Source organism: Dinoponera quadriceps, unplaced genomic scaffold, assembly GCF_001313825.1.
Source record: "Dinoponera quadriceps isolate SergipeBrazil2010 unplaced genomic scaffold, ASM131382v1 scaffold1395, whole genome shotgun sequence".
In the NCBI taxonomy this organism is placed as follows: Eukaryota; Metazoa; Arthropoda; class Insecta; order Hymenoptera; family Formicidae; genus Dinoponera; species Dinoponera quadriceps.
This window is the reverse complement of record NW_014556488.1, coordinates 1,672,327-1,700,015: the sequence shown is the minus strand read 5'-3', so window position 1 is coordinate 1,700,015 and position 27,689 is coordinate 1,672,327. Positions and strand designations below refer to the sequence as shown.

Below are 27,689 nucleotides of genomic sequence, written 5' to 3'. Positions count from 1 at the left end.
TGATGACAATAACGAGTACGTTCATCACTCCATGAGCGCGCTTGAATTAACAGATTAGGCGAACTCGCGAATTTGTCATTCCGGCACTCGCTCGATTGCAAGAAAATAGGTTAAAGGATCCTATTATCGAGATTGGAAGAGCATATCCCGATTGAATATATCAGTAAAAAGATTATTTTATCATTTTCGGGTGTCCGCATTATTTCACATCAATATTTAGACATTTAATTACGATAATCAAATTTTCCCGGACGGTTAATATCGACGAATTAAGTCTTTTTCTTTTATTATTCGAAAAAATGTGTGAATTTCCGAGTCTTCTAAAAAGTACAGTGAGGATATTATCGAACCTTAATTACAGAATGTAAAGCCTTGTACTTTATTACAGAGCTCCAATAACCGACTCCAAGAATCGACTACAGAGCGTAATATCGTGCCCCTATTAACACTTTCACAACCGCTGACACCAATGTGGTGTCATGGGCAGGCCAGTCGTTGTATGCCGGTGACACTCATGTGGTGTCATTGGTAGGCCAGTCGTTATTTGCCGGTGACACTCACGTGGTACCATTGATAGGCCAGTCGCTATTTGCCGGTGACTCCCACGTGGTACCAGTGGCAAGCCACTTGCAAAACTTTTCTTTTGTCACGTCATAATAATGTTAATTGTTTCATGAATTTACGTAAAGTTTTTTCTTCCAAAATATTGCCGGCCATTGGCGACGTTTCACTGCGCTAACATGCGGTTGTGAAAGTGTTAATGATTTTTTCGACGCAATTGAAATTAGGCATACCTGAGAACTGACACTGAAAACTGACAGTAATCGGGTCTTCTCACTTCAACGAGCAGTCTATTACTGGACTCGGTAAATGAAATCTACAAATGAGTTGAATTCTATTATCAACATTTATCTTTTTCTATTCTATTTTACTCTATTTATCTTTTTCTACTCTATTTTACTCACAAAAAATGATTGAGACACACATTATATCACTCCAATTAAAAATATAAAAATTTATATTCAGAAAGAAAATTTCAACATTACGCCAAGATATAAAAAAATGTTGTTTACGAATCGTTGCATTTGAATGCATGCTTGGTATATTCAGCTAGAAAAAGAATAAAATTAAAATGTCAACTGATTTGAAAATATTCTTTAATTGTAAAAAGAAGATTAAAGTCTGATAAATTGTATATAACATGAATGCTAATACTTTCAATTTTCAGAAAAAAATTCATTACATTATTTTTGAATATTTCATTTTTTATAATTTATTTAAAAAACTGGGTTCTACCTTAATAGGGTCAGCCTCGGAGCTAATAGAGATTTTTAGCGTCCCACTGAAACGCGAGGTGAAAATCATGACGATGGTGGGATTTTTAAGACTAATATCGGCTTCGCACGCGTACACCGAAGCTATTGAGCCGTGTGCACGTTTAACATTTGCCGAGAGTGACGCAAGCGTAGGTATTGTTAATTGTGCTTCTTCGAGTGTACACATACACACGTCGTGTGTTATACAGACAATAATAAAAATTTACACGCCTCCACTCTCGCAGATGCGTTCGAGCGTATTTGTTAAAATGTATAAATACATTTAAAATAAATTACGTTTAACATATAACGTCAACAATGCCCACGAAGTCTGGGCAGCACCGTGCGAATCGCAAAATTCCCTCCGCGCGGTGTTCGGTCTAAGTCACGCGTCACGTAACGAGCATTGTTATTCGCTTTCAATCGGAATATTGTTCGATCACACGGGCACTTTGCCAATTAATTCGGGCATGCCCACGCCTCGCGATGTTCCGAGCGGACGCGACGATTGATAATCGGCTTTTTATGCGCTGATACTTTGTTGGCAGAATGACCACCCGATTGTCGACGACCCGATGCTCTTGTTTCGACGTTCATCGTCGAAACGGGGAAAAACCACATTTCACGGCGTAACTCGATTTTTGCAACGTTGCATCGAGCGCGCGAGCGATCACGCTTTCGATGATATCGGTGTCGCCTAAGTTTTTCCAAAGTGCGCGATCACACATATCTGACTGACGTATCTCCGGAGAGAAATATCGCGGTATATTGTTTCATATTTTGAAATACGTCCGACGTGTCGAAGCATAAAGCGCTCCTCTCCTATTTTTCGGCCGTGGAGAGAATCATCACTTACCTGGCGAATAAATATTCATTGCTCCTCAAGGATGCATCGTGCACGAGCTAAGGAATAAAGCATGGAACTATGATACGTAACTACAACAAAAAAAAGTATCCTCCGTACGCGAACAGGGAGAAAGAAAGAGAAAGAGGAAGGGAGGGAGGGAGGGAGGGAGGGAGAAAAAGAGAGAGAACGAGAATAGCAACCCGTGATTGCAACACTATTAATGCACCCACATGCACGCACACGTGCACCCCACGCTCGTCAACGACACGTTACGCTCGACTTCCGCTTCCGTTCTCCGTAGCTGCGTTGTTCGCGCACACGGAGAACGAAAAACACCTGCTCGAATTGCAGTCGCGACGCGAGGCGTAAAACCAACGCAACAAGCGGTCGCGCTCACGAATGTGCAATAAATTGCGCACAAATAAATATTATACTTCGCATTTCGAGAGAGAAGAGAGAGAGAAAGAGAGAGAGCACAAAGTGTGCACAACGACGTAGAGAATCATACAAGCCGATGCCGCGCACGCAGAGCTTACTGATTAGGCGCGGAATGAAATATAGTAGTCAAAGAGAACACGAGTCGCTAATTCGCAAACTGGTAAATCGATTACTATCAAAATAACATCCCAACGGAAAGTTCTCTCTTCGGTGTGTGATGTAATGAAAGGAGAAAAAAAGAAAAATAAATTCCTCGGTGGGCTTCTCGCATTTGACGAGTCCGTTTGCGCGATTTTACTTTTGCTCCGCGCTACTTCTCTGAATACACACACACATATTATTCGTGGAATAAACGAAACTTGATTAAACGGAGCAGTCGAAGACGGAATCATTGAGTACGTGAACCACTATGTGCCAGGCTGCAATTAAGTACGACCGTGAGTCTGCGCGCAGACAAAAGAGAGGCTAAATTTTTTTTTCCTTCACGTAGCCAACCGTGCCAACTGCTCTGTCAACTTTTGCACCTGCAAAGCATAATGGGGAAGAGGAGGTTCAAGTGGCCGCGGAAGTGGAATTGTTGTCGCCCTTTGTTCCCACCAAATCAGCAGCAACCTCTTTTTCCCGGCTTTGTTGCGAATCAATACGTGAATTGTCACTTCCCCGTGACACCCGAGGTACCATCTTCTCTCGCTCACGGCGAGATCCTCAATCTTATCGTCGTCGTCTCTAAATCGTCTCGAATTACGAGATCGTGCGAGAAAATTATAGGTGTACGGTGCAAAAAGAGCTACCGGTTACTTTGATTACAGGGATGTGGGGGATGTGGCAGCGAGGAGGGGGGAGGCCAGGGTGGTGAAGATGGTGGTCTGTGGTTGAGAGTGCGGGGGGCCTGATCGTAAAATAAAACATTCGAACAGTGTGTTTACGCAACGTCGTTTTATATATACATATTACCACACAACAATGTACAGTAGAATAATTCAACAGCTATATCGCTAATGAGTAACTAAAGGTGCGTGACAAAAGAATGCTGCGTACAATGGCGGTAACGAGTTCCTCGTGATGTTACGTCACCTCGAATCCTCCCTTTACATCATATCCCCCTTTCCCCCGCCCCTGACCTCTTAACTTCCACCCTCCCTCGTACGACGTCACTTAACATGACATAATACGGGAAGGAGGGGGGAGGGGAAGAAAAGTTGCTACAGAAGTTTACACAAGTTTATATGAAAATGTTAATCGAACTGACAACGGCAAATATTATTGTATATCATATCTCTGTGTGTTTGTTGTAACTGGCAATCAATTAGCGCGGCGGAATCATAAGTGTCGTGTTTCGACAAGTCTCCCGCTCCAATGTCGAAAATTACCGCGGATTTTGCAAACTTGCCGAAGTGTACCGAAGCGTCATCGTCGCGGATACCAATTGCGTGTGTTGCATTTGGAACATTTTACGCAATTGGACGCAGAAGCTTAATTACTTAGCTTCCGGTTATTCGACGCGCAACATCAAGAGAAACTCGAAGTATCGAGTCGCATCGTGATTGACACCGAGGCATGCTCAACGCACCGATCGATCGTTCCCAGTTCTCTACATTTCCAACCGCGAAATGGGCAAACCCACCGTCCCCTACGTTTCCACGGAGAAACGAACCGGGGATCGATCGTGTTATGTCTCGAAACGAGGTGAAAATGACGAAAGTGAGCGAATTTACTAGAATATTCGTAATTTCATCGGTCGACATCTAGCGAATTTGCTCACTCTTGCTAATTCTCACTTCGTTTCGAGATACGCAATTTGACCCCCTGACGACCCCGCGAGGAAACAAGAGCGAAGAGCAAAAAGGCTGCCCACACTCGGGCATTCACCTCAGCGAGATCACGTCGCCAGCACCACGTGCGTCGCCCGACTTTCGTCGAAACAGCGAGCGCCTTTTTCTCGGACAAATTCCCCGCACGCTCCGTTCGTTAGCATCCCCATCGGGTAACCACGTTCAGAGTTTCGCGAAAGGTCACCTGACGCGAATCCCGCGAATTTCACCGAGGGCGTCGAGAAAGAAGGCCGCTCTCGACACATGTCGCCAGCCGCTCCGCGCCTGCTCCGCGGGGCGAGTTGCACTCTTTTGCACTCCCCGCAAGTAAAACCGAACGAACAATGTGCTCGGGCCGGGGAGGAGCGACGCGAGGGGGAGCGCAGAAAGGGATCGAAACGGAGCCGATGACTCGGGTGAAAATTGAAAGCCCATGAGGGTGAGAGGTCGCCCTCGCGCGATTACCGCGCCGATAATAGCCGATATTCCCGTAGAAGCGGGCGAAAAGCGCGAGCCTTCCACGCGAGACGCTCATTTGCCGAAACTAGACGAGCTCGCTCTACTTCGAGAGAGCGCTGAAAAATTTACAGCTGCTGCAAAAGCGAACCTCGTACACGGTGACGCCGAGAAAACATATTTCCGATGAAAACTCGCACCCCGTGCGATATAACCTCGTCGAGTTTCCTACGAACGCGAAATTTCTAGCGTCACGGGGGCGACGGTGACGGGCGATGGGACGCGAATAACCGCGACTCTCTCTCTCTTTCTCTCTCTCTCGGAACGATTGATCGGAGCTGTGCATAGATCGGCGAGGTGGTGGTCTACAAATGGACGTACGCGTGCCTCATACGAACGCACACGTATCCCCTTATCCGCCGTCAATATGGCCGTTTTCGCGCACGGCTCACGACGGCGTCCCGTCGCTGTCTCTCTCGTCACACTCACCAGGTATTGCTTGCAATGTTTTTTATGCTTAACGCAGGACGAGCGCTTCTTTTTCTTGGCGGCGGCGTTGGCGGCGGAGGCGGCGACCAGGCCGTTGCCGGACTTCTCCTTGCGGGGCGTTGACAGATTCGACTTGTTCGCGGGCATCGTTCCGCGTCCCTTCCCGGTTCTCCGGCGTCGTCGAGTCCCGCTCTTTCTCTGGCTCGTTCCCAGGCAGCGCGATCCGTCGCCAGCCGTCCGCGACGAGAGGTTATCACCCGAGAGAACGAGGAGCACTCAGGAGCGGTCCAGCGATTGGGAGAGAGATTGATAACGACCGACCGAAACTTTCTCGCCCCGCTATACGCACGCCACACCGCGCGATACACGTGCGCGTCACTCGGCGTCGCTGTGTGTGCGTGCGTGCGCGCATATGACGCGCACTCGGCGGCTACATTCAGCCGAAGCCATCGCTGCTGCCCCTTTCTCGCCCCCTTCGCTCTCCCTCCCCTCGCAGCCCTTCGACCGCCGCCGCCGCGTCGTTCGAACTTCGCGCCATGAGACCTGCCTCGGCGCACGGCGGCGCCTTTCAATTTCTGCTCGAGTTTTTCGGCCGGAAGAAAATGGCCGCATTCAGCGGAACGTTTATTTTACCACTGGTTGGAAGTTTCCCGTTGTTTAGATTGGATTGTATTCCTCTGGATCTAAAAGAATAATCCGATCTCAGCTGAGAGAAGTTCCAACAGTTGCCAAGTAAACGTTCTGTTAAACCAATGTTATATTGTGGACAAATGCAGCTTATATTCCGATCCGTGCGTTTCACTCTACACGGCATTTTTAGCTTTTGAAATATGTGTCTGTTTTGATTAAATGAGGAGGTGTGAAAAGGCGCAAGCTTACCTATGATAAAATTTCCTATTTATGAAAAATTCCTACCTTAAAAAAAATCCAACGAGACCTGAGAGGCAGTTTGATTTAAATTCGCGAGTGGAACACGTACATTGTACTTCACAGGTGCAAAAATAAAGGTGCAAAAGTAACCGGTACTTAAAGATGATAGACGCATTATCTATTGCAGCTTGCTGGTACTTACCGATTTTTTTCTTCGGCGAGTCAAACGCAGCTATTTAAACTCCGAATTGCCACAACGAGACGAATGTACGCGACATCTCGCCACAATGAGCGCGCGAAACTCACTTTCGGCACTCCCGGCGATAAATTGCACGATTTACTTATAGCACTCCAGACGATAATTCGCGCGCGAGACTCGGCTAGTCGAAAATGACGGAAATTTCGGGACACTTTTCGGATCGGTACTGCCGCGTCGCGTTCCGTTCCGTAACTAACTCGTACACGCCGCGGCGGTTGCGTTTCTCCAAGTATCGAAGCGCGTGGTACTTCACTCGGCACTATCGACGCTCGAGCCACATCATTGGTTTGTTCTTCTTAGGTGAATTCGCTGCATTAGTTTAAGAAATGCACGAGTATTGAAGCGTGAGAATCTCATACATTTCATATTCTTCAATGTGTATGTAGATTTTTTTTAACTAGTGCAGTCAGTTCAGCTATAATAAAAAGAACAGACCATGTTTGCTTCCGACGTTTTCCCACGGTTTTTTTGCCGCGAAGAATGCACGAAACTTGCCGTCGGCGTTCCTGGCGACGACTTGTGGCTCGAAATTCATTTTTGACGATCTGAAGACGAAAATCGCGGCCTTTTGAACTCCGACCGCCAATCATGCCGCGAATGCGCGATACTTTGTCTTCTCTTGATCGCTTATTTCGTAACATACTTGGAACAGAAAATAATGACATGAAAATAAGATCAAAATGATGAAAAAATTATTGAAAAACGAATTTCATGATAATTTTCTCATTTCGATATCATTTTCATTTTCTGTTCTACCTGCCCAAGTAAAACGGAAAATTACGATAACGTGAAATTGACATCAAAAGGACAGGAAAATGATCGAATTATGATTAAAAAATGAATCATTATTATTAGTCATTTTTCATCATTTTGACGTCATCGTGATTTTCTGTTCTCTACCTGAGTATCTACTTTCAACGGTTGTCCAGCGTTATCTTGTCGCGGCGAACTCGAGAGACTTACTTTCTCGTCACTCTCGACGATGATTCAAGCGCGATACTCTGCTTCAGTGAATCGGAATCGCGGGATATACAGGACGACGTTCGGATCCGTATTACCACGTCGAGATCTGTCCTATAACTGACCTGTATGTGCATGTCGCGACGGTTGCGATTCTCGAAGTATCGATGCGCGCAACTTCACTCGATACTCCCGACGCCCGTTTCCACGCTATGTTTATTTTCGGCGATTTTCAAGATTCTGTCACAGCGAACACGCAAGGTTCATCCTCGGCGAACCCAAATCGTATTTGACAGCATAAAATCGACCAAACAACATTATGTCACGATATCATAACAAATATTACAACTTGCGAATATTACAAAATATCGCAATGCTGATGCCATATACCGTTCCCGCCGATTTTCAGTTACAGTGACTCGTTTATCTATCAAAAAGCTCACGATCGAAAGTACCCAAAGCGCTTGAGACAATCCTAATGTCCGAAATATTACGACAAACGATGTTGTATTGAAAGCTGAGCGATCGTAATGTATTTCAATGGTCATGTCGGAACTATTCACGATCACTCAAAAGTCTATAGAGGTTAGGCATCGCCAGTTCGAATCGTTTCGCTTATAGCCTTACATGCTCGGAAAACCCATTATTTCCCATTTTTCTACGAATGTTCTCAAAGACGTCTTAAATATATGTTCAAGACGTCTCAAGGACGTTTCATGACTCGATTTTAGACGTTACGCTGTCTGGGTTTCTGTCCCAAAAGGTAAAAACATTTTCCAAGAGTAAATTTCACGCATTTACTTCATTCCGCATGGAAAATAAGAAACCGAAAAAATTCGCGAAAAAAATAAGAAAACCGGATTTCTCCCGAGCTTCCGAAGCTCTACAATTTTGGCTACCTGATACTCGTTGCATGCTCGACACGTTGAAAGCGAATCCCGAGAGCGAACGAGTGTCGAATCGAGCGAAGACGCGTCCTCACGTCCGAGTCGCGAGCACTTTATTACCGAGTGCCTCGCGTCCACATATACGCCCCGCATTTCTCTCGGCAGCGTCGAGATGGCAGCACGCTCCGTTCTGCCGGACCGAGCTCGCGTAGCCGCCTCTAGTTACCTCCTCCGTTCTCATTCGTAAATAAGATTCTTTTGTCAAACACGAAATACGGCCTGTCATCGATCACCTTACCCACTCGATTGCCATGATTCGGCCGTGCATACACACGCATGAAATCGTGCTCTTTACATAGTTACCCATTCATAAAAATCTCCCGGGTATAACTAAAAATCTAGTTTCTCTCGGCACACACACAACATACAAACATATACAAAGAGAGAGAGTACGCGGTCGCGAGAGCGGCGCGCGCAGAGCGGCACGAGAGAGCGGAGGGAAAGAGCGGTGGTGGGAAAGGAAGAGGGAAAGAAGGGGCAGGCACGATAGAGGGAGAAAGACAGTCGAAATAAGTTGACCCTTATCTCCGCGCTCGAGCGCGCCCGTTCCGCTCGCAACTCCCGGTGACACGGAGAAACGTTACGCCGCCGCCACCGTCGAGCGAGCTGTGCGCTTACACACCGAGGTTGTACTACGTATCGTAACTGTCCAGACTGTCGTGTGCTGCTGTAAAGTGCTGTGAGGCCCCGCGCTGTGTGCGTCCGCCGCACGCTCTCCTCGGCATCGTCGTCCTCCAGTCGTGCAGTTTGCGCCGATGCGCTGATACGTGCCGCGGGAACAGGCGAGGTAGTATAATGGTCTGATCGCGGTCTCAACATGACTGTGGACTTCGCCGACTACTTTTGGGTGAGTGCCTGTCTCTCGTCCGTCTGTTTCTCTCCTCTTCCTTCCCTCTCTTTCTCTTTCCCCGCGTTCCCAGTCTGTCTTACTCCGTCTTTCTAACGGGCAACCGCCGCAAAACGTCACTTGGCCACTCTCGTGCGCGCAAATTTAGGTTATGTCGCGGGAGAACGTATACCGTGACCTCGCCGTGATTCTTCTCGGCCCTCGCCCTGTCCCCCCTCCCTTGCCGCGCGATCGTTACCCCTCTTGGTCGTCTGCCACGGCGATGTACGCGGTGCACTCGTCAACGGAGTTTCTTTTTCCTCTCGATCGTCTCTCTCTCTCCCTCGTTATTTGCATCTCTTAAGACGTCTTGCTGACTTCACCTCTTTTTTACCTTACCTCTTCTTCTACCTTCCTCTTTCTCTCACTTTCTCTCTCTCTCTCTCTCTCCCCGTTCTCGTACACGCGCGTTTACTATATTAACGCGTTGTATTACGCCTCGCGAGCATTAAGCGTGTAATGTCAACCGCGAGAAAAATAGGTGATACACTCGTCGACGCGTAATGACATGTACACCGCATTTTTTCGCAGTCTCGTAATGACAGCATACGGATGTAAAGTCGGGACGCACGGTGTGCGAGAGAGCAACACCTGACCATGTACCGCGTTTTTTCTGTATTTGTATCTCTTTCGTGCAATTAGCCTCCTCTAATTGCGAGAATAATCCACGCTTGTCCTTCTAATGACGTATATCGTTCGGCGAGAAGCCGAGCAAATAAAAGAAATCCCCGTCGGAACGTGATAGAAAAGAGCTTATCGTAGACACAAATGGAAAATATTTACACAAGCTATTATGTGCGTACGTTCTCTCTCTCTCTCTCTCTCTCTCAACAGTAGAGGATTATTTTTGTTCTTTTAAGTATACCGGACAAGTTATGAGAGACCAGCATTGATATATATTTATCTTCGCCTGAGCATGCTGCCTCTCAGGCAGCAGGCTGCACGCACTGATAAGATAGTTGTCGTTTCCTTTTACGCTCGAGAAACATTATCCTGTATTGGAGATTAGTTAGTTGAATTTAATGTAAAATATTGCACGTACGAGGCGCGAGATAGCGCTCGGAAGCAAGTCGCAGAGTTTCTTTCGCGATAAAATAAAAAGAAGAAATTGACATATTGATCGTCGCGGGTAATTGGTACAATAGGATGACAAGAGTAATAATATATAATGACAGCTCATTGTGGCAATGTCACTCGAGAGTCCTGCTCGATGCGAGTTTACTGCACGATCAGGGTTCAAGTGTTAAATGGTTAAGTGGCCTTAAGTACCGTTCCAGCGTGTATCTTGAAGCCGCGATATTCTAATTACATGAAAAATTTTCGTACCACTGAGAGAGCGCTCCGCAACACGGAAATGTATTCCACGCGTATTCCATCTCTCGCTCAAAAACTTTCCTTCTCTTTGAACCTCTTGAAATAATTACATGTGCGTGTCGATTAATCCTGACGCAATTTAAGAACGTATTGCCCATAAATCAAAATAATGAGGAAATTATGAAAAAATTACAAATTTATCTACACTGCATTTAAAAGTGACGTTTAAAATTTGACGGTAATTAAGAGCCTGGATCAAAAGTTATTCCACTTTGAAGGAGGTTGTAAAGTGAAATGAGTTGGATAATAATAATTCGATGGAACTTGTATTGCATATATATTGAAATATTATCTGACGCATTGCTCGTGCAATTAGAAAATTGACCATTCGAGAGTTGAGATATTTGTAACTAAAGTTGGCACTTTTTATATATGTTCCTTGAAATTAATATGCCATTTTTAATTACTATTTTTAATGTCTCGTAAATTGAAAATAAGAATTTAATGAAAAACTACTATAGTATTAAAGATTAATATGCAGATATATACAAATTTCAAAATTATTGACTATATTTCATAACTCATCATAATATTCGAAATATATATATACATATTCAAATTAAAAGAAATAAAAAATAATATTGTATTTGTAATAATATTGTGTTTAATAAATACTAAATTTATAATCAGCCCTCCTTGACGTGCGCGCCACTGAAAATACAACACTAATGGGCAATGTATCCTTAAAGAGCGATTTCAATCGGAGAGGCCGAACCTTTTCGACATCTGCCACGCAAGGATGTTACTGAGCTGTCGTTTTCTTTTCTCTCTCTTTCATTATTCAAGGGCGAAAAGAACAATGGATTTGACGTGTTGTATCATAACATGAAGCATGGTGTGGTCGCCAGTAAGGAATTGGCTGAGTTTTTGCGAGAGAGGTCAGCCATAGAGGAGAACAATTATAAGCTGCTTAGCAAGGTAGCCAAGCAAGCGAGCAATAGCACGCAAGGATCGTTCGCACCTGTGTGGGCCGCTCTGAGAGGTGCTGCTGAGAAACTCGCCGGTTTGCACTTGCAAATGGCCCAGCGGGTCACCGAACTCATAAAAGATGTGTCGAAATACGCGGATGAGCTACACAAGAAGCACAAGGCTGTACGTACGTCGCCACGTCCTCCCTTTATATTTACCTTGGCCCTATGGTTACTCGCCGTTTGTCTTTGGCTAATAAATTTCGCGTGTATTTTCTCCCGTCGATTCGATCACGGAGCCTCGAAGTCCCACACACACTCGCACACATACGGTGTTATCGCGCACGATTATTACGTTTCGTTATAGAATATTTGATGTCTCGCGTATTATCGGTGTCCGCCCACAGTCGGGTCAGCGAGTTCCCATTGTCGTACAAATGAGTCGACTGTGCTCTACTGATACGCGGACTGGCACATCCTATCTCCGTCAGGATACGTGCGCGTGTAGTAGTTAATTGCAGTCGCGTAGTCATTTGTTTGTTTGCGCGTACGATAGCCCGGATCGGTAGATTCGGGTCGGCTCGTGGTCGAATCGTCCCAACTGTTTTTGGGCGTAAGTCAGCTGTGAAAGTCATCGATGAAATGTCCAGGTGAAGGAAGAGGAGTCCTCTACCTTAGAAGTTGTACAGAATATACAGAGTATTACGGTGACGCTGCACAAGGCGAAAGATATGTGTATGCAGAAGGGTCTCGAGTTGGAGAAACTGAGGAAGGACAATGCCAGTCAGAGGGAGTTGGAGAAGGCGGAGGTCAAGTTCAAGAAGGCGCAGGACGATTACAGGGCTCTGGTGGACAAGTACACGGTCATACGGAACGACTTCGAGACGAAGATGACTCAGGCGTGCAGGGTACTACTGATTGTGGATTATAAATTCGTAAAGTCACACACACACACACACACGCACGCACACAACTGAGACGATGATATATATCAATAGAGGGCGATCGAGCGAGGCGTATTATATAATCGGTCTGTTTTTTCTTTCTTCCATTCTCAAGCGATTCCAAGACGTCGAGGAGACACACCTGAAACACATGAAGGAATTCTTAAACACGTACGCCGACGTATTACAGAGCAATCATGAGCAAGTCGGCCAGGTACATATTGACTTTAAGCGGCAGTGCATCGACTTGACGGTGGAGAAATTATTAGAGCGGTTCGTTCAGAGTAAATACACGGGTTTCGAGAAGCCAGGTAAAAAAATGGATCGCCTTCTTTCTTCCGGGGGCGCCCCTCCCCCGATTTCGTCCGTCGCACGACACTCGGTCGCATAATGGGCTCTCCTCCCTCTGTGTGAACCAGGTGTGATCGAGTACGAGGAGGTAATGACGAGCCTGGCGGAAATGACCGGCCATGCGCAGTCCGACGGAGGAGGCGTCGAGACACCGAAGGAAACGTCAAAGGGAGCCAACGGAGAGACAGGCGTAGCCGGTAACAGTCACAGTTCAAAGAAAGATCAGGGATTAAAGGGGGAAGGTTTGAGGGTGGACGGGGAAAGGGGGAGGGTACTGGAAAAGGATAGAGAAAAAGAAAAACAGAAGGAAAAGGACAGGGAACTGTCACATGCGCAAGCCACCAAGGCTTCCCGCCGTACTACCTCGCTACTCAACCTGTTCATGTCCAACTCCCAGGGTAGGTCTCATTGAAATTACGTAGATTTCTCGAGATCTCATTATCTCTTTAATTGCGATAGTTTCGACCTGCCTTGGCCTGACGCAATGAGATGCTATCTCGGTGAAGACACACTTCTCCTCCTTTTTTCGTGTTTCTCGTAACTCGTGCTTTTCGCGTTCCATCGATCCCTACGACACGCGTCGTGCGTAGTCGCGTGAAAGGCAAAACGAGAATTTTTTGTTCGATCGGCAAAATTGTTTCCGCGTAGGAAAAACGTCCGTTCAGTGTGAAACGCAGTTCGCAGCGACTCATTGGCATACATTGCACACGTCTCGGTAGGCTTGTTCTGCCAGTTTTTATTTATATATCGTCTCAGTACCGTACCATTGGTATCATGTGTATACACACTTGCCCAGTTTATAATTGCAGCACTCAATCACAGATATGTCAATTTGAGTACAACAATGCGACATACAGTTTTATCAACTTTTTTTTTTACGCTTATTGTGGTTGTTGTGTTATTACTGCTTATGCGTAACGATCTCTAACATTAGGTGGAGGACGGCATACAGAACACACTGTGTTCCAGGGGGTTTTTTTTTCTCCGGTCTTGATTTTAATCCGATCGCTGGTTCGACTTTTTAGACAAATTTATTTATTTCACACGTTACTTCGTGCTCACGCATGGGAAACGTACGGACGGAGAAATTCATGGCTACGCTTGTATGCGATGATCTGATCACCGGGAAATTTATCAGTCACATTTTCACGCCTTTTTGTCACGCAATTAGGATACTCGATATCCATCCTCCGATTTCCAATAGCATGCACTGTTTACGCGCGCACACAGTATCATTACTCTTGTACACCGGATAATACCGGATGTACGAAGATTTATCCAGTTAAACGCAGAGAGCCATACGAGTTTATAAACGAAGTGCGAAGCGTGTCGCACGATTACACTCACGAAATCTCATTACCCCTCTGGAACGCGCTCTTATGCCACATGAAAGGTGCAAAGGTCGATAAAGTTCCGATCTAACGGTACAACTAATGCGCGTGGCAGCGACGCGGAGTGTGAAAGAAAGGCCGCCGTGAGCGGGGAAATATTGAGAGACGTGAGCGATGAGTGTTGTTTCAGACAAACAGAGGCAAGCAGGCTCTGGTTCGGCACCCGCCACTCCTCAAGGGAACCTGCCTCCTGCTGTTCCACCTCCCAGCATCTCCAGGAACCCTCTCAGAGGATCTAAATGTAACAGCCTACATTGTGATTACCTGTACCTCCTGCCGTACTCCCTCACTTTAGAGTATACCTGCATTAGACTATTCGCTGTAACTGAGCGCGACTCGAAAGTGAACGTGCTCCTCTTTCTCTCTCTCTCTTCCTCTCTACTCGATCTTCGCTGATACGAAGTGATTAACGACCGTTCTTCCTCTATACGTGCAGTTTTCTCTGTTTATCTCGCCTCCTTCGCGTTTTCGCGCCGGCGGCGGCGAGTGTTTGAACTGTACGAGAGACGCGAGGTAACTTGTCGTGTGCACTCGATTCTTCACTTCTATCGCCTACACAATTGTTGTCACACGTTTTAATCTGGTAATCTTGTCCAGACGTTCTGTACATATGGACCCGAATACGATTGGTCAATCTGAATACGATGCGATAGTGTATAGTCGCCAAATATTCCAGGAAATATTCCGTAAACTTGTTTCGGGTTTCGGGATACCTCGAGCGAAAAAGACGATGTCTTCTCTCCTAACTTCGCGGTAGCATACATGTACATGACCAATCTTATTCGAAATTTCCCCGTATAGTGAATATCGTTTATCTATATTTATATCTTTTTTGTTGTTCTCTCTCTCTCTCTCTCTCTCTCTCTCTTTATATATACTGTGCTCGGTGACAGTGATGTTATCTCTTATGTTGATGTTTATTCTTTTCTATGGCCGAAGAGGACGGTAATATGGTTAAGTAAATAATCTGCTGACTTACAGTGGTTGCGCGTATTATGGTTCCTCCACTCTGCACACTCTTAGAACAGCAGTGTACGTATACTAACTCTCTGTCTAATCGCTTCAAATTAATGTTACACGCAGCGCTACAGATACATATCATTATGCGAGCTGGTTTTGACAATGAGTAGGACATTGATTGCATAAATACTCCGTTGTAACATTAATTTACACCGCCTCTGTAACGCAAATATGTAAAATATTTCTTCGTTTTAACGCGTATTTTCACGCGTGAGATGAGGATCTCGCCGTGAAAATACCCCGGACGAGAGGAAGAGATATTTTCCTGGTTCAAATTCTACTAACATTGAAAAGACGCTTGCATAGAACATAGGCAGCTAACGTTAGAACGTACGTAGAAGTACAAACGAGTAATTATTTTTTTTGTTCTCTCTCTCTCTCTCTCTCTTTCTCTTTCTCTTTACAAGGTTTCATCTATAAATTGTTTTTCTAACAATCGTCTGTGTAAACGTGTACTATTTAGTTCACGGGAAACACGATTTACCCGACAATGTTACACATCCACGATAAGGGAATACACGGGGATATTATTCGTACAACACCCGCACGCAGTTCGGTTGCGACGTTGTCAACGCGATCTGTTCATTTGATTTTTCCTTCTTTCGTGAACACAGAGGATGTGACACAAAATTACGAACTTGCGGTAATTTTCCGAATTGACAACGCGAGACACAAGAACGTCGAGAACGTAATTCATGTGACATAAAATTCGATAGAACACAGCACTCGCGAAAAGTACAATTCTGTAATACAATTTCATTTTCACGCGTTGTGTTAGCGAACGATTCAAATCAGCTTGTCACGTGTGTGCCAACTAATGACACGTCATTAATATTATTCCAATTACATTATTCCTACTACGGATGTCCGATACAAATTCTGTATATCTTCTTTCCGAAATCCATTCTCTAACGACGGTGTAGTGAGACGTAAGGAAACAAAGCAAATAATGAGTAAACTAAGGGAGTTGGACTTGAATAATGTTGAAACACAAGTGTGGGGTTGGCTACTGACGGGGCCTCAGGTGAGCCGTTTTCAATAAAACTCATAATTTGCATGGCTCACGTTCCTTGGTTGTTTTTTTTTTATCTAGCTCTTGCGTTTATTTTCCAAGTGTAGGAGAGGTCTCTTCTTTTATTTCCCTTTCCGTTACGATAGCGTAATACGATTCTGCAAGCAACTACCTCAAACCACCTACGTTTCATATCTGCGATAATCGTTTTCCTCCTCCCCTTTTTTCTTCCACCCCACCGTTTAGCACATCTACCGCCAATGTCTACGTTAATTTCAATCGTTAGATATTACGCTCTCTTCGTTTGATTTTTCGAACATCTCTCTTTCTTCATTCTCTGTCTCTCTCTTTCTCTCTCTCTCTCTCTCTCTCTCTCTCTTTCGATCTCACTCTTCTGAACGTTTGTCGTGGCTGTTTGCCTCAAATGCCCGAGAGATTACTTTTTGTGCATGCATAATAAAACGTTACGTTTGCTTGCAGAAGATATGTTTCTCCGCGTGCTAATCTTCCAAAGAGGACCGCACGTACGGAAGAGCGTGCGGTCAAGACTGCGATTTTACAGTGTGTCTCTCTCTGTAGGTTTGGTAATTGTTAGAAAAACAATTTAAGAAGAGATTAGGCGACGCAGACTAGTAGGACTTTTGATGGTGGTGGTGCGTTGGGGTACCCTCGTACTTTCTACTAATGTGACCGTGCTATACCCACCTTTGCCGTATTTTCTTTTCCATATATACCTCACTCTTACCATCCGCATTTCATTTGACGTAGGTATTTACCTGTGGTTAGTGGTGCTCGCAGAGTGCTGATATGTATTTCCTTGGAGGGCTGCCCTGCCGAATATATCGGCGAGCTATCAATTACTTGTAATTCCGCATTCTCTACATAATCAGACGTCACTCAGATCGGGATTACAGGTTCTTGTCGACACACGCGCGGCAAATTGAAATTCGCTGCAATGGAATTTATATCAGCATTGTACCGGTGAATGCGAAAGTTCATTAATTAGTTAGAAATGCATCAGCTAGTTCTCTCTCTCTCTCTCTCTCTTTCTCTCTCTCTCTCTCTCTCTCTCGATACGATGTCCGTTGATTTGCATTAGATGCTATTCGATCACCGTTACGCGTTACGTTTTGAACACTTGGAAAGCAAATTGATCCTCAGTTTCCCGGATCGGATTATAAATATACGGTGCGTATCGTCGAGACCGTTAATATCGTCCGAGTGAAATCGCGCTTGATAACATACCCCGTGCTTTCGCGGAGGAAGTGTCCTCGTGTTCGAATCGCGTACACCGTATGTTTATATGTCGTTTAGATCTGTATGGTAATGCAGCTGTGTAATTTTCTTTCGCTTTTTTTTTTATTTCGTTCACGTATAATTTAATTGCAAGAGATACTACCCTATGACACTTTTTCCAACGTCGCGAGATGTCAGAACCTCTTCCGTTACGTTTCACTGACGATAGTATGATTGAGATAGTATCGCGAATCATAGAGGTGTAAAATTTTTCTCGCACAAAACCCTACTTGTGTATGTGATGTTACGCGAAATTACGAGAACAGATTTTATTAGAATTGATATCCGTTTGAGTACATGTGTAGAGTATCCGCAGGCACTGCGTTTAGATTCGAAATTCGTCGCGCTGTAATATTGTCTCGCGTCATTTCTGCAGATAGAGAGAAATCTTTTAGACCGTGATAGCTATTTGTAAGAGCAATTCGTTCTCTGAGTACACGTACTTATAAGTAGTAGCTAGTACAACATACATACCGTCAGTCCGTCCGTATTGTCTACATTTGGCGTGTCCACGTGGCCAACAGGGTTTCTCCGCAGCAGAAGAGAAAAGCGGAAGGAGAAGAAGGCGAAGAAGAAGAAGGACCTCGTGGAAACGAGCAGCAACAAAGAAGAAAAGTCTGACCTGTCAGTATACGCATGCGCAGCAGACCTAGTGCACGTAGAGTCAGTTTCACAACCGGCATCGAGTCGCGCTGATAACGAGCATCCGTGTATCTCTTTTGATATCCACGATATCCTGATAATAGACGTGTATTCTCTTCGTTGGACCTCTCGCGAATCTCAGAACTCGGAATTGACTTACCTCGCGAGTCGAAAGTATCGTTCTCATTAACCGTTCGTGATCATCGCATCCCACGCAGTCTCTTGTTTTATCTCATTTTGCAGTCACACACCCTACGCGCCTACAAGTGCAATAATTTCACTTATCTTAGCTATGCTTCTGGCACTGAGAGAGAATTTACCTTGTAATGCACTGGGCCTGCTGGAACTGTCGAAAGTACGTTACCTTAAACGCCCTATCACGAACGCGATAGGGAAGACAAGGACGACAGCAGGAAGTCGGAAACACCAACGCCTGAGGTAGACGAGGATGGTTTTTGCATCAGACCGAAGCCGGATCCGTGGGAGAACGAGAAGGGCTTTTACTCGAGCTCCGACACCGACTCGGAGGACGAGAGGGAGCGCAAGATCCGAGTGGAGATAAAACCTCTCAGCAACGGCGGTGCGCCCATGAGCGCCAGCGTGGACGAATTGAGGGCGACAGTGGAAAATCTCTCCTTATCACCTGCACCAACAGTGAGTCGTTCTATGCGGAAAGAATCTCGTATACCGCGTGCGTTACATTCCGGTCGCAGCGTGCGACCGACGCAATGAATGTCACATACGTGTGCGTTGTCTGAAAATCGTAATGCAATCACGAAAGAGGCGAAGAACGCGCACAACTGAAACGCAGGTGTCCCATTTTAACGGAAACAGGAGAAATATCTTGAAGACGAAGCAATTGACAAAAAAAAGCGATTCGAGTAAAAGTTGTAGGGTTTGGAGAGGAGCTTAATAAGTTAATGATCATAATTTCGTTGTACAGTCGATAATTCAAACTCATTTCAAGATCAATTTTATTTAATTATTTTTTTTTTTTATAAAATCATGCGGCTTCTCTTTTCACGAAGAACCCAACTTGTTTCTTGGTTGCACCGGCGATTTTCGGAACAGGCCGCGCGTGAATGTACACACTATTGAAAAATAACTTTCCATGAAGTTTCTCCATTCGTCTGACGATGCCGTCGTGTTCGAACAGGGACGTAGAGAATCGAATACCGATTCCGATCATCACATGAAAAGGTCTCAGTCAGTGTCACAGCAATTAGGAGGTAAGCCAAGCTCAGATTTACTTGGCCTAAACTTGTTCAATCCTAGCAGTACACCGTCGAGCGCGTCGACACCGACCGGCAGCCATCCTTACGCCCCGCTGCAAAGTCCACCGCCGCCTTCCACGTCACCTACCCCGCAACCACCGCCGCCGCAGTCCGCGCCGCCTACACACCCCCACACCCGATTTCCAGGTAAGTCTCATTAACGAGCTTATCTGTTCACTCGGCTGAGAGATATAGCTCTCCGCTATATGGCCAGAGCGCATCGAGCTGCGGAAATGGCGAAGCTAGACCTTTATTCGAGGCGAGAGAGTGAACTTGCATATTTGAAAATATAACGCGAGGAAAAATTACACGCGAGAGATTTATCAATTTTTTTTTATTTCCCTCAATTTCACTCAAATTGTAAAGTTCAGTGTCGTATTTGTAAATTTAGTAGTTATCAAGCAAAATTATGTTTCTGTACTTATGTTTTATTTCCTAAATAATAAATTTTAATTTGAAACAAAGTTGACGTAAACATAATATGCACAATTTTACAGACTCGAAAATATTATTTTTTATTTTTCTTATTAATACTGTATGCGTCATTGATTTAATAAAGATGCACAGATAATAGAAAAAGGTAATAAGTACGTATATGTATTTCGAGCATTATTATAAACTTATGAACTATTTATATATAATATTTTCATGATAAAGTGGTCAATAATTCTGAGATTTCTATATAATGTCATATTCACATATTTAACATCTTTTTTTTTATATCATTTTTGTCATAATCTTATTTTTTAGTTTAGAAGATATTAAAAATAGAGATTAAGAATAGCTAGTTTCAAGGAACACGTGTAAAAAGTGTCAATTTTAGTTGCAGATATCTCAGCTCTCGAACGGCCAATCTTTCTGTAATTGCACAAGCAGCTACATAACATTTCAATGTATACGTAATGCAAGTTTCATCGAATTCTTATCAAGCTCGCTTACATCTTAATAAACCTCCTTGATTAGATCGATTTGAATTTGTACGTTACCAACCTGATCAATGATCTGCTTGCAGATGGCGATCTGTTTTCGGAGGTGGGTGACATCACGCCCGCCCTGCCCCCGAAGCAGTCCGCGTCCTCGACGCCGACCGGATCCATCGTGATCCCCAGGCCGCCGTCACGAAGAGGCGAAGGTCCGTCTTCGCGGGGCAGGATGTCACCCGCCACCATATCCCGGGCCGACAGCGTGGCGAGCCTAGAGTTTCGCACTGCCGGCGTGGGCGTGGGTTCCTCGAGGGGGCCGTCACCGCTTACGATCGGCCTCGCCGATACTATCCCCCTAGCGGTGGCGTTCCACGAGATCGTACATTCCTACTTCCGAGGCACGGACGAAACCCGGTGTCAGGTGAAGCTCAGCGGCGACATGATGCTCTCGTTCCCCGCCGGCATCGTCGCGGTCCTCGCGAACAATCCCAATCCGGCCAAGCTGACCTTCCGCGTACGGAACACCAACAGGCTGGAGCGACTGCTGCCGAACAGCCAGCTCATCAGCATGTGAGTAATCACCTCGGCGTGTATCTTCGAGGCTGCCGCCCGGTATTCGATGACGATGGCGAAAAGAACGGCCCGGTGCTTTCAGGGACGCGACGCAGACTACGGTCGACAGTACAATCTTCGAATTCAACATGAGTGCCTTAATTACGTTACTACGGCGGCAAGCTGAACAGAATCCCTCGGCCTCGTATTTCAACGTGGACATTCTCAAGTACCAAATCAAGTGCAAGGAGGGCGCCGGCTCCTGTCCTTTCCAGTTGGTCGCATATTGGAAGTGCGAGACAACCCACACCGATCTCAAGGTACGAGTTAAGGCCATTCTGCGATGTCCGTAAGCGTGTAACGTGATAAACTTGTAAGACGTAGTTTTAAAGGCCAGTGCCGTCGATATAGCAGGCTGTAACATAAGATCATAAGCGAAATGAATTATTTGGTTAGTGCATTCCTTCCATTTTCCAATCATCCTATAATGTTTACAAGCGCGGGCTCACGCAGCTGTTTGAACGGAATGAACTTTCGCACCGATCCGGTATTTTCATTTTTTTACAGCCGTGTTCTCACGGACATTGGTGGAATGCAATTTACAGTCCCTTGACAATCCCCCGATGATCTGCAAACCATTTTTCTCGCAAGCACCTCCGTCTGATCTCGTCTAATTGGTCTGATCGCCCCGCTAATCGAACCATATTCTGCTCTAGATCGATTATAAATACAACAGTCGCGCTATGGCCTCGTCGAGTCCTCTGCTGAATCTTCACGTGGCGGCGCCGATCGACGGCGGTTTCAAGTCGCTCAACAGCAAGCCACCGGCGCAGTGGTTGCCCGACTCGAATCGAGTGCTGTGGAAATTCACGGAGCTGTCGCAGCACAGCGAGGGTAACGGAGTCGGTTCCCTGAAGGCCCGGGTCGAACTGGAACACGGTCCGGGTAATCAGGGCACGATATTTACCCAATTTAATTGCGAGGGGACTACTCTGTCAGGCGTCGAGTTCGAGCTCGTAGGCTCCGGGTATAGATTGAGCCTGGTAAAGCGCAAATTTGTATCTGGTACGTAATATTTCCATCGATTAGGCAATTATTTCTTGTTTCGGATGTATTTTTAAGGGTTTTTTTTAGTTCAAAACCGTATTTATTTAACGTCAATCCTCAAAACTAACCGGAACGTCTAATAATTGCTATATTTTTTGTAGTTACTTAACAATCGCCTTATTTGAATTATTATCGTCGCTCCCGGGACGAGTTTAACCGCAGACGATGAATCATCAGGTCGAGCTACAAACATTCGATCATTTTAAGGCCGTGGCACACAGAAAAAGAAGTAAGAAAATTGACCAATCATAGTCGATTATTCTTCGACTGTATGGAGAATAATCAGCCGTGATTGGTCAATTTTCTTACCGCTTACGTTTTTCTGTGTGCCGTAGTCTTTCGATTTGGTATTCACCCAGTAATTTATTTTTCATTAACCCATTGAAAATGATATTTGTAAATAACTTAAATCAGCATTTAAAGTTATTTTTATATTCGCGATCGAGATTAGAATGATCGATATTAGAATTGTTAGACAAAGCAATAAACTAGTTACATTTGGGAGTAGAAATATCGCGAAAAATATAAAATATAAAATATTGTTTATTCAGTTTGTAGAAATCGTTTGTGCACGCAATGTAGATTCTTGTCGAGTGTCTAACGGAAGAAAACTCGAATCATTTCAGGTAAATACATATGCGACGGGGATTCAGACTCGCGTAGTAGATACGCCGCGCCGCCATCCAACGTCGATTGACGACTTCCAGAATGGGCGCCTCAGTGGGAGACTCAGCCCATTTAATACTGGTACTCGCTTAATCATTCACTGCCCATATCACGACTATCAATCGTTCATAGTCTGTACGCGTGTGGTGAAGGCTGTTGGATACCAAAGTGCGCGCTCGCTGAGGCTCAAATGGATCCTCCGTCGGCGAAAGTTGCGTTCGTGCGAGGAAGACAGACCGTATGAGCGAAGTAACGAGGCAAGGTGACGACGCCTTTTGCAAGCGGAACGTGTCTGGTCGATATTCTCTCCGTTTAGCCGGAACGCCGAACGTGGTCATCCGGAGGTCTCGCTTTGTATCGACGCGCGATATCCTATCTGTCTCGGCGAAAACGGTGACAATATTCCGGGGTAGGGGATCACGTTCGGCGTTAAACACGGTGCTCTGACAATATGGACTGATGTGATTTCGCGGCTAGTACGAGAAGCCATGTAAAAAAACAATTGAAGCGTAGATCCGGCTTGGCGAAGTCACGCGTTACCTGACGACGAACGAGACGTTCTACGTATGCGTTTTATATACAACCCGTATATTTTTTAATTTTTTATATCCGCGCGCTAGGGTGTTTTAATCGAGATTTACACGTTCGCCATCATCTTGTCACCGTGTTGGGTGACACGGTTTCGCGCAAAAGATCCTTTGGTGTCCAGCATACTTCCCCGCCCGCACGGTCTCCGCCATTCGATTTTGTCGACATAATCAAAATAGATCGCAACCGTGTTTCCTTTTCTTTTTTTTTCTCCGCGTCTCTCTCGTGTCTCAGTCTCGCTCTACTCTCCGGAAAAAAAGAAGAGTACAGCGCAACATTCGATCGTTCTAGACTTCCTCATTATTTTATAATACCGACGGTACATATTAGCGTACTACACTGTCAACAACTATTTGCGGTTGCAAAAGGAAAGCCGAAAGGACGTGGTGAATGTCATTTTTAAGTACGTATATGTATATTAGCATTTATACTTTGAACAGAAGGACGTGTTGCTCTCGCGAGCCTTTCGGCGGGGAGACCCGGTGTGTAGCGGCAGTTTTTAAGTTTATTTTCATAACGCGCGAAGCGAGAGTATTAATAGTGGCTCGTACGATGACACGATAAAAAACTGTCTTTTACCGCGTGAACTGACGAAAGCGAGCGAATGAGCGAGCGAGCGAGCGAATGTGCGAGTGAGTGAGTGAGTGTGAGAGAAAATTTAAATCAACGATACTTTTTTAAACGTAGCACGTTCGATGCGAGGCGAATCAAATACGGTTCTGTATTTTTGAACGTTTAAGGGCTAAAACAATTTCGATGTCGATAACAGGACTAGAACTCTACTAGATATAATATATAATATGTGTATATACATATATATATGTGTATATATGTATGTATATATATATACACACACATATAGCCCGGCGAACCGGGGAAGAGACGGAGTTGTTCATCATAAATGTTTCAAAACATGGGAGATTCTAGTATTATACGTAAACGCGCGCTGAAAGTTTCCTATCTACTTGCGATTTGTGGATATTCCGTTTTCTCGCGTCCACCAAGGACGCTCTCTCTCTCTCTCTCTCTCTCTCTCGTTATAGTTGTCACACACACACACTTGTTCACACTCGTCCACCATGGTCGTCTTTCGAAACGCGGAACGCGATCGACCTTTTCGAGATCGTTTACGTTACGAAGTATTATTATTATTATTGTTGCGAGACGTTTCACACGAAACATTGATTTTTCCCAGCATGAGCGCCGTGATTTTTCGCCGGACGGCGCGCTTAGGAACGGGATTCTTTGTTCGCGTCGACGATCGATCCACGTTAATCGATTACCGATCAATTGATTGGACGGTTGATTTTTGAATGTCTCTCGAATATTGGACGACGCGACTTGTCGGAAGATTTGCCTTCTTACTCTTTCTCCTCGTCTCGGTCTCGCGTGCGTCTTGGAGAATCGTATTGCCGGAACTACGAATACGTGCGACCGTGCATAGTTGGGCGAATCGGCCCAACGAGTCGTCGATACTGCTGTGCAATACGTAGTCGGATTCGAATGATTTCCGTTGCTCCGTCAAATTCACACACACACACGTATACACGTATACACACCTTCTTTCCCTGCGTTTTTAATTTAGACTAACCGCTGCAACCGGTGGCATTTCGTTAACCCATTGAAGGCCATATTTGTAAGTGACTTGAATTGACACTTAAAATTATTTTTATATTCGCGAGCGAGATTAGAACGATACCGATATTTTAGAATTGTTAGGTAGAACAATAGACGAATTGTTCTCGCGGAGAGAGCTTTAATTACATTTGGGAATACAGAGATGTATCTGAAGGATGTGAAAAAGGGGGTTTGTATTATTTATTCCGCTTGTACAAATCATTGTTCGTGTGAGACACATGATGAAAATGCTCGTCCCGAAAACGGAAAGAGAGAACGGGACGCTGGCGGCCGTTAAATGGGTTAAAACTCTCCTTTTCTCGAGAGAGCGACGTTTCGATCCTTCCCCGACGAGACGTTGCTCGTTTTCCAGGAGGTAATCAGGATCACTCGTGCGGTTTTTTTTCTCTCTCGTGTCTCGCGCACGAGAGAGACCGATTTTTTCGGATGCGTGTGCACGCATCGGCGCATGTATATATATAAGATTTACGAAATAATGTAACTCCTCTTAGTGGTCTAACTCGAATCGTACGAAGAAGAAGAAGAAGAACAGTCCGGCGCACACGATGCTTTCTTCCGTGTTTTAGGACGACGAGCGGCCGGGTGTAGAAAGAAAACGTTGCGCGTTACTCGCTGCCCTTCGGGTCTAAGAATTCGAATAACTTTTTCCCCCTCACTTGAAACTAAACTTAAACTATCTTCGAACTAATTGTTAACCGTAAGCTCGTTATTAGGTAGCGTCTCGACACAGTTGAGTCTAGCTTCTTCGAATTGACGGGCACTAAAGTACGCCAGGTCCTCTCATTGTAACGATTGTCGTTCGCAACAGACGGGACGTATCATTTTCTCACACTTTCCATCGCTTTAAAGACAGACATTACACCGGTAAGAGATAATTATTATTATTATCATTATCATTACTATTATTGATTATCATCAAATTATCAGCGATAATTCCTGCGATACTATTTGCGCCCCTCCTCCTCTCTCTCTCTCTCTCTCTCTCTCTCTCTCTCTCTCTCTCTCTCTCAGCGCGCCTGTTTGCCGAAATGACACGAGGACCTCACTTTCAAGATTATTTTGTTCCAATTGTACATCATGAAGAGAGGGGCGGCACAACAAGGTCTACGAAGAGCAATACGAAAACATCTGTAAAATATGACGAAATTAGCGACCACTCCATTCGAAATTTTTAATTTTGCCTTACAAAAATGACGAAATCTCGTTGGATGGATGCACCGGGGCGATTTTTTTACTTCGGTAAACTCGCACCCTTACGTTTCATTCGTCCGTCAACCCCCTCAGTTTTCAAGGTACGAGAGTTCACAATCAAAAAATTGTTCTCCACTGCGTAGACATTAGTAGTACGTTCTTGATGTTATCTATTAACGTGACATGCGATTCGTTACGGTTGCTTTTCTCTGGTTTCGCGTTTGACACGAGCGCGCGCGCGCGATGATGGAGTGGTTTCTGAAGAATCGACTGAGCTCTCCTGTGATACGCAGATGTCACCATATAATTTCGTAATAAACGTTTGTATTGAAACATATATATTATATATATTTTATATATATATATATATATATGCCTCATATAATATCTATATTTTCAATATTAGGTTCTCAACGAAAAATATAAAATTTGTTANGTATATATATATATATATATATATATATACTATATATTCAGCGTATCGTAATCGCGTTCCCGATTTTTTTCCCGATCGATCCCGGTGACGACGACGACAACGACGGTGGCGGAGAAGGTTTGGAGAAACGAGGAACACATACAAACAGACACACACAAAATACGCGTTCTCCTATTTCATCCCATACTGAATCACGAAGGCGACCTTGTTACGCGTATATACGTATATCTATCTTATTACGCGTGCGTTTGTACACATATCTCGTTTACAGATGATGATCCATAGCGAAGATATCATTGGACATTCGGTACGCTAAGAGAAAGAAGGAAACGGATCTGACTGTCGAGATGGAGAACTACCGTCGATTTTTCCACTGTCAATCAGACGTTTGCGATGTCACACATGTGTTATCAGTTATTAGTAGAATTACGAAAAAAAAGGTGAAGTGTATTTTTGCTAACAGGTCATATTTCTCTGAGGTAAAACGGGGCTTCTTCGTTGATAACGGTAACCGTGGTCGCAAATAGTGCTCGTAGACTGTCGTCGTGATGCAAATAACACGTGTATCGCGAGGTCACATCGCGGTAAATATCACCCACGTTATCAGCTGCTCGCGTTTTTAGTCTTCGCACGAGTGCGAATTCATTCGATCGGAGCTTGCTTACGGGCGACAAACGGTTCTCTCGGGGAGCTTCCGCAAAAATTACGTCGCATTTCTCTCGTCAAGGAACTTTCTCGATCGAGCTCATTCCTTCTTCTCTCAGCAGCCCGATTCAATTTGGAAAATTGGAGATTGAGAAACCCCGAGCGATTCAGTCGAGGTCGCGCGGAGGATCATTTGGCTATAGTTATGCGAGAAGAATCCAATCTGCATAGAGTACGTTTCGAGAGAAACGAAGATGAAAATTGTATACATTATTCAAAAAGTATAAATAGCACTGGAGTACTTCACGATCGTTCAAAAAATCAAACATGATCCATTTTTTTCTCTTCAAGGATATTCACTGACGAGCTAAGCCCTTAAAAAAATGGGTAAAAAATACGTAACTAATAAAAATTGACATAAATCTTGGTCAGAAAGTAATAATGTTTCTCAA

The 27,689-nt window shown here is 44.8% G+C and overlaps 2 protein-coding genes across 9 annotated transcripts in view; one reads left to right on the top strand and one right to left on the bottom strand.

The window, feature by feature from the left end:
• Nucleotides 1-5,865, bottom strand: part of LOC106747705 (flocculation protein FLO11) — a 52,698-nt gene extending 46,833 nt beyond the window's left edge. For 2 of the 3 annotated variants that reach the window (XM_014625500.1, XM_014625501.1), the window contains exon 1: nt 5,358-5,865. In XM_014625500.1, coding sequence (XP_014480986.1) covers nt 5,358-5,504 — 147 coding nt within the window. In that variant the 5' untranslated portion in view covers nt 5,505-5,865. The remainder of the gene's footprint in view (nt 1-5,357) is intronic. The other variant, XM_014625506.1, reaches the window with a different exon arrangement.
• Nucleotides 5,866-8,904: 3,039 nt separating this feature from the next.
• On the top strand, nt 8,905-26,493 carry LOC106747704 (F-BAR domain only protein 2). Of its 6 annotated transcripts, none has more exons than XM_014625498.1 (14): nt 8,905-9,240; nt 11,440-11,745; nt 12,212-12,469; nt 12,621-12,816; nt 12,925-13,254; nt 14,378-14,488; nt 18,100-18,199; nt 18,610-18,871; nt 19,374-19,423; nt 19,496-19,638; nt 20,504-20,984; nt 21,070-21,286; nt 21,683-22,031; nt 22,700-26,493. In XM_014625498.1, the coding sequence occupies exons 1-14, from the start codon at nt 9,211-9,213 to the stop codon at nt 22,768-22,770; spliced, it is 2,904 nt and encodes a 967-aa protein (XP_014480984.1). In that variant the 5' UTR covers nt 8,905-9,210; the 3' UTR covers nt 22,771-26,493. The 6 variants fall into 6 exon arrangements, with proteins under 6 accessions (XP_014480984.1, XP_014480983.1, XP_014480981.1 ...); XM_014625497.1 differs by having other exon boundaries at nt 19,335-19,423; XM_014625495.1 differs by having other exon boundaries at nt 18,100-18,190; nt 19,335-19,638.
• Nucleotides 26,494-27,689: the final 1,196 nt, after the last annotated feature.

Excerpts from the sequence above, each read along its gene's own strand:
- LOC106747704 (XM_014625494.1), top strand. The coding sequence starts at position 9,211 with ATGACTGTGGACTTCGCCGACTACTTTTGG. Across the intron at positions 13,255-14,377 it reads GTTCATGTCCAACTCCCAGG|ACAAACAGAGGCAAGCAGGC; the intron begins GTAGGTCTCATT and ends GTGTTGTTTCAG. Across the intron at positions 19,639-20,503 it reads CCCCCACACCCGATTTCCAG|ATGGCGATCTGTTTTCGGAG; the intron begins GTAAGTCTCATT and ends ATCTGCTTGCAG.